This window comes from Acanthochromis polyacanthus, chromosome 4 (assembly GCF_021347895.1).
Source record: "Acanthochromis polyacanthus isolate Apoly-LR-REF ecotype Palm Island chromosome 4, KAUST_Apoly_ChrSc, whole genome shotgun sequence".
Classification (NCBI taxonomy): domain Eukaryota; kingdom Metazoa; phylum Chordata; class Actinopteri; family Pomacentridae; genus Acanthochromis; species Acanthochromis polyacanthus.
The window spans coordinates 34,243,191-34,256,181 of NC_067116.1; the positions used below are offsets into that span (position 1 = coordinate 34,243,191).

At 38.3% G+C, this 12,991-nt stretch overlaps 2 protein-coding genes across 5 annotated transcripts in view; one reads left to right on the plus strand and one right to left on the minus strand.

Moving 5' to 3' along the window:
* Positions 1-1,665, minus strand: part of palld (palladin, cytoskeletal associated protein) — a 74,205-nt gene extending 72,540 nt beyond the window's left edge. The window contains exon 1 of the mRNA XM_022199508.2: positions 1,493-1,665. The gene's annotated coding sequence lies outside the window, so the exon portion shown is untranslated. The remainder of the gene's footprint in view (positions 1-1,492) is intronic.
* Positions 1-12,589, plus strand: part of anapc4 (anaphase promoting complex subunit 4) — a 47,547-nt gene extending 34,958 nt beyond the window's left edge. Inside the window, exons 1-29 of one of the 4 annotated variants that reach the window (XM_022199512.2) lie at positions 4,436-4,544; positions 4,622-4,700; positions 5,920-6,035; positions 6,117-6,222; positions 6,319-6,451; positions 6,542-6,616; positions 6,706-6,732; positions 6,842-6,886; positions 6,989-7,073; positions 7,689-7,796; positions 8,103-8,273; positions 8,352-8,416; positions 8,602-8,644; positions 8,775-8,851; positions 8,939-9,039; positions 9,113-9,164; positions 9,258-9,313; positions 9,458-9,504; positions 9,905-9,961; positions 10,057-10,113; positions 10,207-10,300; positions 10,502-10,599; positions 10,724-10,785; positions 10,892-10,930; positions 11,017-11,118; positions 11,209-11,286; positions 11,397-11,564; positions 11,925-12,048; positions 12,229-12,589. In XM_022199512.2, coding sequence (XP_022055204.1) covers positions 5,928-6,035; positions 6,117-6,222; positions 6,319-6,451; positions 6,542-6,616; positions 6,706-6,732; positions 6,842-6,886; positions 6,989-7,073; positions 7,689-7,796; positions 8,103-8,273; positions 8,352-8,416; positions 8,602-8,644; positions 8,775-8,851; positions 8,939-9,039; positions 9,113-9,164; positions 9,258-9,313; positions 9,458-9,504; positions 9,905-9,961; positions 10,057-10,113; positions 10,207-10,300; positions 10,502-10,599; positions 10,724-10,785; positions 10,892-10,930; positions 11,017-11,118; positions 11,209-11,286; positions 11,397-11,564; positions 11,925-12,048; positions 12,229-12,468 — 2,418 coding nt within the window. In that variant the 5' untranslated portion in view covers positions 4,436-4,544; positions 4,622-4,700; positions 5,920-5,927 and the 3' untranslated portion in view covers positions 12,469-12,589. Of the gene's footprint in view, positions 1-4,435; positions 4,701-5,919; positions 6,036-6,116; positions 6,223-6,318; positions 6,452-6,541; positions 6,617-6,705; positions 6,733-6,841; positions 6,887-6,988; positions 7,074-7,688; positions 7,797-8,102; positions 8,274-8,351; positions 8,417-8,601; positions 8,645-8,774; positions 8,852-8,938; positions 9,040-9,112; positions 9,165-9,257; positions 9,314-9,457; positions 9,505-9,904; positions 9,962-10,056; positions 10,114-10,206; positions 10,301-10,501; positions 10,600-10,723; positions 10,786-10,891; positions 10,931-11,016; positions 11,119-11,208; positions 11,287-11,396; positions 11,565-11,924; positions 12,049-12,228 lie in introns of those variants that run through there. The other 3 variants (XM_022199511.2, XM_022199514.2, XM_022199513.2) reach the window with 3 other exon arrangements.
* Positions 12,590-12,991: the final 402 nt, after the last annotated feature.

Here is a 12,991-nt window from a genome sequence, read left to right on the forward strand (position 1 = left end):
CAAATAGAAAAGTAATGGTTGGATTACTGCTGCAGTCTGCACAAAACAAGCACATGCCCTTATCGAGGACAATTGTTTTGTCTATTAGTAACATTGTAGTGGTTTTCTGCTTCTTTCATGTTTGTCCACCTCTGGGCCAAAGTTCTTACAAAATCTAACGTTGCTTTAATTTATATTTAAAGCAGAGGGAAATTTGAACCATAAAATGCTAGTCCTCATGCAATGAAAGTCAACATTACTGAGAATGAAAATGAATCTAAACATCAACTGATGCTTTTGGCAGTGATGCAAATATTGCAGAGAGAACAGAGCAGCAGTTGCATCCACCAATGGATGTTATTCCAAAAGGGCACTGACAACAACGTGCATAATACATTTTCTAGGTAATTTTTACAAAGTATGCAGTTACCTTTAAATCTAGAATGTTCATAAGTTTATATCATTAATCATAGTTATCTTGCTGTTAGATTAGGGACAAATGAAGAGAGACAAAGGGGAAGACATGCAGCAAATACAAGGTGCGTGTGTGTGCTCTATTAGGAGAGCTACCAGGTCGCACCTAAAAAACAACATTTCATCAGCAAAGGCTGTACCATTTTGTAAACAAATGATGGAAGAAACAATATGAAGTCTTGATTAACCATCATCCAAAATCAGGATGCACTCAGAAGTCGTTATGTTTAACTTTATGCCGCCTCATGCATCCTTACATTTGACATTACTGTACACATAACAGGAGTCTCACTGCTTGATATAAATGTAAAACAGATCACATTCAAATGTAAGTGAAAACGTTTATGTGTCTTCAGCTCTGACCTCTCAAGAAATGTGCATATTATGTTGTGAAACTGTTGATGTCGATACACACATGACGCAGTGTGACACTCAGCGCCTCATGGCATCCTGAAGACCAGCTGTTGTTATTTTTAATCCCCTGGGCTATGTTTCACAGGAACCCCACCCTCCACGAGCACAGGAGAGAGGTCGCTACCTTTAAACGCTCACAGGTATAACTGGAGCCGCACAAAAATACATCGACATTCAAAGCAAAAGAATAAACTCAGACGATGTTCCTTAAACGCTCTGCTGTCTGAAGAGAACAATAACAACAGCACAGAACTGATTAAATATGAATGTGGAAAATTTGAGACTGATTGACAAAATGTTTCCACTGCTCTTTTTCTTTCTTTTCTAGATTTCTTGGTGTCCTACTGTGTTCATTCATGTACATGGAGAAGCTTATATATTCTCGTGATTGTAATATTAATGCAAAGAAATTCTTTACAATAAGAAGGGATAAAAATATCCTTGCAAGTCATGAATAAAAGGGTGTTTAAATTTGCCCAAAGATACTGTAAATACATATATATTCTGTTTGAAACACCTGCACTGTTACTGTTACTGTTATATTAAGTGATTTAGGTCACACACTCATGAACAATTATGAACAAAACCAGAAAGATACAGCTCACTGAAAACAAGCAAACCCTACCTTCAAATGTGTTGTTTGTCCGAATGCTCTCTCCTGGTTTCGTGGTTCCAGGTTTGTCTTGTTTAAGTGAGAATGAGTCAAAAAGAAGCTTCTCTTTCCAGAAGAGCAGCCTTATTGGTCAGACGGGCGGCAGGATCTCTCAGGTTCAGGGTCCAATTGCGTACTGCCTCTGCAGTGGCCTGCTGTCCCATCTGTCTCGGCCCCTGACTGCTCACTGTGTGGGGCTATATTTGGCCCCGGGCTCAGGTTTCACCGCCAGAATACTGGCAAGAAGAGAGAGTGTTGAGGTAGTCCTGGGGAACAGAAGGCGGCGGTGACATTTTTATACTGAGCTGGTATTTGTTAATTTAACACAGTAAACACGGGCTGTTGGAATAATCAAACCGCACACGCACATTATGCTCTTATAAGCCTCTGTAAGTGATGTTTGTGTAACATTCAGGGAATCTTAATCTGCATTTACAACCACAAATCCATATTATGGTGATTTACAGCAGACATCCTGCTGAGAACTGTAAGTCACTTGTTGTGCATGTCATGACTTGTTCAATTAGGACGTCTATGTGAGTGAAAGGACAACAGCTTGTTAGTATTCCCACTGCGTCCAGCTGAGTTAACCCCGTGACCCCAGACCACCCACATCAGCTTTACCTAAAGCTCTCTAAAATTGGTGCTGGGAGGATTCAGCAAAAACTGGTGTTGAGTTTAAGTTTCAGTACCAATCTGGTCAAAGTCAAGGCTGCACAGAGGTCTGTCACGGACACTTTCCAACCTTCTGCCCAACAAACAACTCCAATATTCATTATTTTCCATTAGGTGCACCACAGAGAGATGGTTCAGATGAGGCTGAAACAGTGGGTTAGAAACATACAGACAGTCGAGGCTCATGCAGCCTCACTTGGTCTATTTCTGGGCCACTATCACATTTTGTGCTCTGGGAGCTATTCTGGTTCTTCATCAATCTACTGATTGTAGTTAAGTGCCAGCGATAAGTCCAGAAGGAATTTCTACTGTAATACCTATCTACAAAACACACCAACTCATGTACGATCTTAAATTCTACTTCTTGTCACTTTCCCTCAATTAGCAATAACTGTGTGTAAGGTATCATTTATAAATAAGTGCATTTTTGAGTGGTGACTTCTACATATAGCATACAGATTTGTATCTGTTTGTGGTGCATGTAAGAATAGTACTGGAACATTTCCAACATTCCTTTATATCATATGTGCCCACCACAACACAAATCCTTCCATAGATTATGCTTACAGTATTTTTGCTAGCATGACCAAGCTGAAGTATCTTTTTTTCATTTTTATGAAGAGTTGTACATCTATTAGAAACCAAAGATTTCTACATAATGGGTCCAACACAATATTTTTTACAGTTAAATATCCCAAAAATCCCCAAAAAATCTACATTAAATCATCTCTACAGTTGGGTACTATACTGTGTGTTGACTCTGTTGGATAACATTGTATCCTGTTCATAGTAATTAATTGTATTTTTGGAAATTGCTTTACTTTAGCAGTAGTATCTTTGTAAATGACATCAATGTGCTGCACAAATAAGGCATTTGACTCTGAGGTCAACACACTAATTCAGAAGGTACAGCTTCTTTATGGCAGCAGGAAACAGTGCAATCGTTCAGGCTGAAGCCAATCAGTGACTTTTTCCGGCATTTCAAGTTAAAAGATTTTTAATCAGCCACCTTGAAGAGAAAATACAAACACAACACTGTACTCAGGTCTGTGGCTGCATGGCTTTGCCCCAGAAAGAGGTGAAAAGTTCTCCATTGTTAGCAGTGTCAGTAGCTGCCTTTCAGAATACTAAACGTCCTTTGAAAACACTGTATAACTTTTAATTTCAAGTAACCGTATATTTTAGGGAATGCTGCATGTGTAACATATAAAACAGGTAAATACTGCATAAAATAATTGTTCAATGGCTTTGCGATATAACATTCTGCAGTTTTACTAAACAAACATTATCAATCTGTAACTAAATAATAGAGAATATTGTATTGCACTGTGAAAATATTCTGAATGTTTTTACCTGTGATTAAGTATGAACATGTCAAATCCAAGAGTCCGTGATTTTGAGATAGTTTTCTTGTCTTTGCCTAAAAAAACTGCTGCTCAAAAACAGATATCCTATAAGTGTGTGGGTGACATGATGCGCTTATGAAGACTTTTGACTTTCTAAGTTTAAAAAGGCATTATAGGAATATTTGATTTTTTAGCCCAGTAAAACTGTTTTCTTCAATCTTCAATTGTAAGCAGCTTTTTTGTTGAAGACATTTATTGTTCTTTAGGTACTTTCCTGCAACACATTTAGTTTTAATACAATAATTGATCCTACATTTAAGTATCAAGCCTCAGATATCATTTGAGTATGTTTACATCAATAATGAAAGATCTGTGTGGGAGATATGATTATACCATATGGTGCCCCAAAACTCAGTTGTTCAAAAGTAACTATGCCTAGTTATGCGACCACTACTTTAAGTTAAACGCAATGATTCTTTTTGGGCCATTGCAATTTTTGTCTGTCCAGCAGTTGTCATAGATTTGACTTGGTCAAAATTTTTGCAGGAAGCCAGGGGATTTATTTTGATTATTTAAATAGCACATTTATATAACAAAATTATTGAACAAAGTGCTGCACAACATAAAACAAATAAGAATTATAAAAACAAATGAAAAACAAGTCAACTGAAAACATAAAACAATAAAATTATTGCAATAAAAAACAACAAAGCAAGCTATTAAAAGTGCGTTTTTAAGTGGGACTTGAACCTCGTTGTAAATTTTACAACATGAGAGCGGGTAAAACTTGAATTAAAGTTAACTTTTTACATCGTAGCTACTTTATTGTCATCCATTTACGAATCGCGTGTTTTCCCGAATTGGGCAAATTTGTCCCTTCGCACTATCCGTTGCCCCTCTCTCATTGGTCAAAGGGAAAATATGGCGGTGTCCGCGTAGTTGTGAAAACACCATGAAGAAAACTTAAAATAAGACTTTGACAGCGCAGAGTCGAGGCTGCTACGGTGTGTAGAATTTATTATTTTACCGCTTTTATTTTCCAGCACGTAAATAATATCCATGGCTTTTGTCTTGGCATTAGCTTCGTCTGCTAGCTAACAAACCTGCTAGCATCGCATCTTCTCACTGAACAGAAGTTGCTCATCTGTCAGATCTGATCGGTGAGTAAGAATCCATTTTATAAGCGCTTACTGTTGGTTTAACTTTAGGTCGTGGCTAAGGTTCCCGTCTCTAGCCTTGTTTAAAGTGTATTTTTATATTTCTGCGTAATGGTGTAGCTAACTATACTTAACAGGGAGCTTGAGGGTTCATCAGAATGGCAGCAAACTTTAATGATCGTTCTCTATTATCGTCTGTGACTTGTTCTTGGCAACCCCGTGACATCTACGTTTAGTTTAGGCTTCTTTATCAGACTGAATGACTATCTGTTATCTACGAGGTCATTGTATAATTACAGTAGAAGTGATAATGCAGAACTGTATCACCTTACAACAACTTCATTTCTTTTATCTTGAACAGTATTTGCGCTTATGGAAAATTAATAACTAAATAGTGGAGATTTACTTTTGTTCTTGTATGCCCATCTTTATTTATGATGGCAAGTCTCAACCCTCCTCTACATGGAGGATACCAGGCTTGTATTAATTCTGCCATTGTTTAGAGACAGTTTTTTTTTTAGTTGCTGTTTGCTGGAGGGGTTGTGTTGCTCTGTGTGTCTGTTAAATGTCCCAATGTTTAGCCAAAGTTTAGATTAAAATCAGGCAATATATTTTGCCATGTCCTAATTTTTACTTTTTTCTTGTTTTTTGGTAATGTGCTTTGGATCTTTTCATGCTGGAATATTCCTTTTTTCCCCCAGTGTTTTGCAGACTGGGAGTGATCTTGTCAGCAAATCATCTGTAAATGTGATTTCCCCATCACCTTTTACAATGTGCTACATCTGTGCTTTACTGTCAGGGCTATGCCTTCACTGTGATAGCCCTGAGCAAGCTCAAACATGCTGCAGCCCATCTGAGCCAAAGAAATCTAGCATGGTCTCATCTCACCAAAGAATGTGCTCCTAGTATTCATCAGTCTTCGTCAACAATTACTCAAATAATAGATTAGCTGTCAACTAATAAATTCATGGTTAACTATTTTAATAATCAATAAATTGGTTTGAATGATTTGTTTAAAAAATAAAGTGTAAATTCCCTGATTTCTGCTTCTTAAATATGAGTATTATCAGGTTTCCTCTACGAATCGAATATCTTAGGTTGTGGACAAAACAAGCCTTTTGAGCACAGATCAACATAGTTCAGTACAATTAAAATATTTCTTTCAGTCAAAAATTAAACCGTTTAAACTAAGCTTTATTTTCTCTACCTTCATGTTTTTCAGCCCACGACATGCCTGCCTTTCGGCAAGTGGGAGAGAAGCAGCTTCCCAACCCTGTACTGTGTATGGCATGGTCTCCCAAGAGGGATCTGATTGCTCTGGCCAACACAACAGGAGAGGTAAGTTTAGGACACACATCCTGAAAGAGCATGACTGTGTATCTTTTATGTTTTTTGTAATTTTATCACCTACGCCCACAGTTGCTTCTGCATCGCTTGGCTTGTTTCCAGCGTGTTTGGAGCCTGCCACCCAGTGAGTATACTGGGAAGGAGATCACTGCCCTTGCCTGGAGACCAGATGGCAAAAGTAAGGAATGACTGTGAACATCACTCACTTTTTATTCTTCTGCTTGATGGAATCATCATGAGTGTGTTACACTAATGTTGTCTCAATAATCCCCAGTATTGGCCTTCAGCCTCGGAGACACCAAGCAGGTGGTCCTGTGTGGTGTTGAGAAGGCAGAGATCCTGCATGTGTTTCCAATGCAGAGTCCTGTAACCTGCATGCACTGGATGGAGGTGATGGAGGAGAGCAGGTATGCATAAAGCTCAGGAATCAAACTAATGCGAGAGGAGGAGTCGAATTGGCAAGAATAATGTGAATGATTGTTTTTGATGTGTTATAGTGCCCTCAGCTCATTTTACAACTCAGAGGATGAATCCAAACTCTTCCTCCCCAAATTACCAACGCTTCCCAAGAGGTATCAAATTGATTAATCGTACATCACATAATAAGAAGACAGCCCCTGTGATTGACTGAATAACGTTTGTCTAATCTTTTATTTTCCAGCTACAGCACGACTTCAAAGATCTTCAGGTCAGACATTAGCTTTCCAGCTAATTCATTAGTCCTGCACCAGTTATTCAATGTAAGCTTTGGTGGTTTCTTGTAGCAGCTAAATGTATTTATCTGTCTGGGTTCACAGTGAGGAAAAGTCTGATGAGATACTCAATCTACTGGGAGAAGTGAGGTAAGTTTAGGCTTCCTGTTTAGGAAACACGCAGAATGGATTACACACTCTTTAAGTTGCACTGGAAATTATTTCACCACTGCTTTTACTTTTTCCATGCAGACTCAACATACTCGTTCTTGGAGGAGACGCTGGCTTTGTGGAGCTTTATGCCTATGGGATGTACAAGATTGCCACCCTAGGAGGGGTAAGGCAGTTTTGTCTTTTCCATCTTCTGAAAGACCTTCATAAGTGAACTGATCTATTATTAACAGTCAGTGGTAGATTTACAGTATACCTAGCAACATGATTCTATTCAAAGTAGTAAAACATGTCATATTAAACATAGAACTCAACATGAATTTGATTATACAGTATTTTGTAAATGTTATACGTTAGATAAAAATCATCATGGTTCATAATGGCCCTTTGAAGGATGACCACACATGGCACTAAGTATGATCGGGCTGTGTACAGTAAAGGCAATGAGTTGATTTTACCTTATTCAATAGCAATTTGTGTTTGCGACAAATGTCTGTTATGCTTAAGCAAACAAAAGTCAGAAAATTAAATTGCTTTTTGTATTCTCAATTCCTAATATTGTGGTAATGGCAATTTTCTTTTTAAACCTCTTTCCTCTGTGCAAGAAAAATATTCACGTTTTTACATGATTTTCAATTAAATACAGAACAAGTGTACGTGTACAATAAAGATGTCAACAATTAAAAGATCTTAAATATGACAAACAGTGCAACATCAGATCCCACAGACTAAAAAGTGCAGAATATAAGTTGTGGTTAAACATTTCTTGCTTGAATTGTAGGTTTCAGGAACGTGTCGCAGCCTCAGTCTGTCCAGTGATCTCAAGTCTCTGTCGGTCGTCACTGAGGTCCGGTCAGCTGACAACAACCCAGAGATCTGCTACATTCAGGTGAGATAAGAATGAACTTTATGATAAATGTTATTTATTTTGCACCTTTCAAAAACAAAATTGCCAGCACTTTATAATAATAACTTTATAAAAGCAGTAAGAGAACGAAATGAAGATAGAAACTAGATAAAGTAATTCAAGACACATAAATGACTGTCAGTGTAAAAAAAGAAATTCAAAAGATGTTAGTTGACAAGATGAGAATAAAGACCTTGCCAGAAGATGTGAAAATGTGAAGCGATGCCTGACATGGCCTAATTTTTGACTGTCTGACCTTCTGTGTTTATTTTAACTGTCGTCTTCCAGCTAGACACGGGCTTGTTGTCAGACTGTCTGCCAGAGGTCACCAGGATGGCTCGTAAGTTCACCCACATCTCCACCCTGCTGCAGTACCTGCACCTGTCACTCACCTGTATGTGTGAAGCGTGGGAGGACATCCTCATGCAGATGGATCTTCGGCTCACTAAGTTTGTTCAGGTTCGTAGTTGTGATTTGTTGACTTCATTGGTTAAAACAGGAGAGTGCCGGCTCATGTTTGGCTTCCCGACTTCACAGGAAAAGAACACAAGCACTCAAGTTCAGGATGAGTTTCTGGAGCTTCTGCTGTGGGGACAATCGAGGTGGGAAGAGATGATGGCATTTCTCCAGTTTTGTTTTGTGCATGATCATGTTGCAATGTCTAGGTTGACCTGTAGATGGCAGCAACTTATCTTGAGCTGGGTAACCAGCTTTTGTGGTTTGATGTCAGTCTGTTGTAAATCATGCAACGTTTGTAATTTTCTTTCCATTGGCTCTCTGTTTTCAGCCCTGAACTACAGGCTCTTCTCATGAATCAGCTGACTGTCAAGGTCAGGAGAAGTTCATCTGCGGTTTTCTTCTCAACACTTTGCTTTTTAGACACATTGTGATGTTGTTGTCCTGATGCATTTTGTTGTCCAGCTGAAAATCATTCCCTGTTCATTTACGTTTCCATCACAGGGCCTGAAGAAGCTCGGCCAGTCCATTGAATCTTCTTACTCCAGCATCCAGAAGCTGGTGATCAGCCACCTGCAGAGGTAGTTTTGTCTTTTACTTCTTATCGATGCTGTCTGCTGCCTGACTGTTTTGATTTACAATACATCCCTCTCTGTCGCTCACTGTAGTGGCTCTGAGGCTCTGCTGTATCACCTCAGCGAGGTAAAAGGAATGTCTCTGTGGAAGCAAAAGTTTGAACCTCTTGGTTTGGATTCAGCCGCAATAGAAGGTACAACTTCAAACACATAGAATGGTGTTTTTTTTTTTTTTCCAGTAATAACATGTGTGCTTTGTGTTTTCAGGAGCTATCACAGCTGTGGGTTCCTTTTCTCTCAAAGCCAATGAACTTCTGCAGTAAGTTTGTGACTGCAAACATCAATAATTCTTTGGAAACTTCTTTTATGCTTCTGGTTTTCCCAATTTTACTACTTTTATGTTGTCTTTTAGGGTGATTGACAAGAGTATGAAAAACTTTAAAGCCTTTTTTCGATGGCTTTATGTAGGTAAGAATGAAAATTATGTGTTGATTCTGATAAAGATATTTGTCATTAGTATACTTATCTGTAATTTTGACATGCAAAAGTTTGTAAGATCCCAAGCAGAAAGTTCTAATTACTGATTTCGCATTCTGCTTTGTTTGCCCACAGCTATGCTAAGAATGTGCGAGGAGCATGTACCACCAGAACTAAACAAGGTGAGTTTTGTTACAGAGATTTGGGATTTTTAGTATTTCTGAAATGAATTCATAATTCGTGTGTTATGTTGTCCTCTGGAAGGCGCTACAGATGCATTAAAGCGAAGACAAACAGACTTAAAACAGTTTCTTTCCGAGAGTTCACCACACTGAACTCTGACATGTCTCATATCCAACACTCAGCCAACAATACAATGTGAAATGTGCAATATACACCACTACCTCATTCACTTTGCTATTTATATCACACTGTTCTTTATATGTATATTTGTAAATAGACTGTTGTACTATTTTTTAAGATTGTTTGCACTGAAAAAGAGAAGCTTTCAAATTTCGTTATACACTGTATAATGACAACGAAGCATATTCTATTCTATGATTTTAATGTTTATTCCCTTAGATGACTCAGAAGGACATAGCTTTTGTTGCTGACTTCTTGTCTGAGCATTTTAGTGAGGTGAGATCAACATAATGGCACTCTGACAATCTAAGGAGCTTATTAACATTTATATAGAGTTTCACAAATTCACTTCCATTGCTGTGGTTGAACAGAATGAGGAGCTTTTCGATCGTAAAGGGAAGTACTTCAACGTAGAACGAGTTGGTCAGGTAAGTGGTTTTGCACTGAGCAGCTTCAAGTGTTTTTAATTGGAAACTCTGTATAATAACACACTAATTATTCTTTCACGTGGATATTTTTAGTACCTGAAGGACGAGGACGAGGACCTTGTGTCTCCGCCCAACACAAAGGGAAATCAGTGGCTGAAGTTTTTACAGGAGAGCACACATCTGAAAGGTGAAATATGTTCTTGACTTGCGGAGCGCAGAAAAAAAAAAGTTGATTTAATTTTTTTTTTTTTAATCTCAGTTGTGTGTTTTGGAAGGAGGTTAAATGGTTTGTTTGGTGAGGAGTTACTTGATCGCAGCTTGTCTGAATGTTGATTGAACTCAAAATCCCACCGCATGAACTGATTAAATATTTAATTGGTTTGTTTAGAGAGCCCTTTGCTGTTTCCTTCATATCCACAAAAGTCTTTGCACTTTGTCAAGAGGATGATGGAGAACGTGATCGAGCATTGTCTACAGAATCCTGCAGTGAGTTTATTCTGCTGTACATTTTCTTTTTAGATCCTGCATACTTGAGAATTTAGTTTTAAATGTCAAGGCCGTTCAGAGTCACATCTCCTCTTTGTTAATTATTTTGTTTATTTGTGTGCAGGAAGTAATTGGGAAATCGGTGAAACAGGCCGTCTTCTTGCCCCTGTACACCATTCCAGAGAGGTATAATCTTATGAGTTTGCCCTTTTTTTTTTTTTTTTTTTTTTAACAAATGCTTTAAATGTAACATAATTAATGTGATTAAAATTGATTTTTTTTGCTTCTCCAGCTCAGAAAATACTCCACGACTTTTTGAGCTTCCATCCTTGTACGTAAAGCATAAATATTACAGTTTTCTATCTATCACGGCAAGATGGGGATTTTTATTCCTGATATTTCTTGGTCGTCCTGCAGGTGGAACGACAAAAAAAGCAAATTGCACTACGTCGTGTTCTGCATGCCGGAGATTTCACCCTCCAAACTCTACATACTACGGAGAGGAACTGACCCAAGCAGGTACATTTCTGGGATTGTAGGTGTTCTGTTTGTGTGAATTTCTTTGTTTGTTTTATTTGTTCATGACCATTTTATTTTTTGATTTTGCAGGCACATCCCAAACAGTGTGATGTCCATCGACCTCAGCCACCATCTTGACAACAACGATGACGACGGAGCTACAGCCCAGTGAGTCCCGCTTAGGTCTTTCTTTTACCAGACACACGTAAATGCAGAGAAATGCCTCAGGTGGTGAAGGTGTTGTTTGAACCATGATTCACCGTGAATTCTGTTTCCAGGTCTCATTATGTGTCCAGCTGCCTGGATGCTCGTTTCTATGACGATGAAATGCTAACTGTGGTCTTGCAAGGATCAGTAGAACAGAACAGTTGGCATGTCCTGGCTCAGCTCCCTCTTGCTTCCAGCCTAAACTGTGAAACTGAATTCAACTGGCAGCCAAACCTGAGGTGTGTATTTATACATCGTTTGAATTATCTTACTTCAATAACTTAAACTCTCTTGTTAAGTTCTAAAAGACAAACTTTCAGCTTGTTTTGCCACCAGAGAAAAGAGGATTTTCAGTGTGTTTTCTGATTTTATGGTTTATTATAATGAGCTCATGATTAGAAATATAAATAAACAAATAAATAGCATACAGTATCTCTTACATTCACTTTGCTCAGTGCAGGAATTCTGCTTATGTCACCTTTTATACAACTCAATAATATTTAGAGAATCTAAAACATAACTGAAAATGTTGTATGACGTTATGTAATGAAAGTGCAGACAGACCATGAGTTTAGCATCGTGTTTATGTTATCTGTCAGGTTGGACCAGCAGACCAGTGCCATCCCATGCCAAGATCTGGTTTTGGGGAATCAGTGGCGCGAACTTGAAAACATGAAGGCTCAGTTTGTAGCTGTCAATGGAATACGTAAAGTGGCTTGTGTGGTATGTTAACTTCACATTGTATGTAGTGCATGGAGATTTTAGTTTGGGGTGTTACGTGTGAATGACGCTGCTATTTTTGTTTTAGTGATCAATAAGGTCACATGATCTGTTTGCAATCTTCTGCCAGTGAATGAATGTCGTGAACTACAGCCAAACATTTACTTTTTCCTCTCCTGGCAGCTAAGTGCCAATCTGAGGCATTTACGTGTTTTTGAGATGGATGTGGAAGATGAGGATGACGAGGGAGCTGACTCACAGAACGCCAGCGCTGACCAAGACGGGCTGGACGCCACCATGACGAGCCAAGGGCAGGGAGAGGAAAGTTTGGAGGCTGAAGGTGAAGCTGGACAGCAAGGAGGAGATGGATTTCTCAAACCTAAGGAGCATCTGGAGTCAGAAGAAGCCGTGGAACTCTCCTGAGACTGAGACACCAAGCTGCATACATAACAGACTCAGCTCCATCTTTTGTTTGTTACAAAAAATTTTTGTACACCATTTTGAAACAAACAAGTATTGGAATAAAGATATTTGTTTAAGTTGATGATTTTGTAATTCCCTCTTTTATCTTGAAGATATTAATGTTTAATTTCTGTAGAGATGAGACAGTGTTATCCATTTGGGATAAACAACTAAACGAAATATTATTGAAATTATCACAACAGATTAGAACTGAACAAAACACACACCCAATAAATCCTACTGTGATTATATTTGACAGATTTTGTAAAATTGTGCAGCGTGAGCGAGCGTGAGTCATGTTTTTGGGAATGCTCATTTTTTTCCACTGAGAAAAAAATTGAAAATGATGTCATTTTTGTTGCAAAACATTCATGCTCCTAAATATGTGGAAAATATGATTTGTAGGACGGGGCATCTTTTTAGCACCACAGTGCTTCATTTATAATAGTATTTTGTGACACATAATAACTTTATCGAAAAGTTC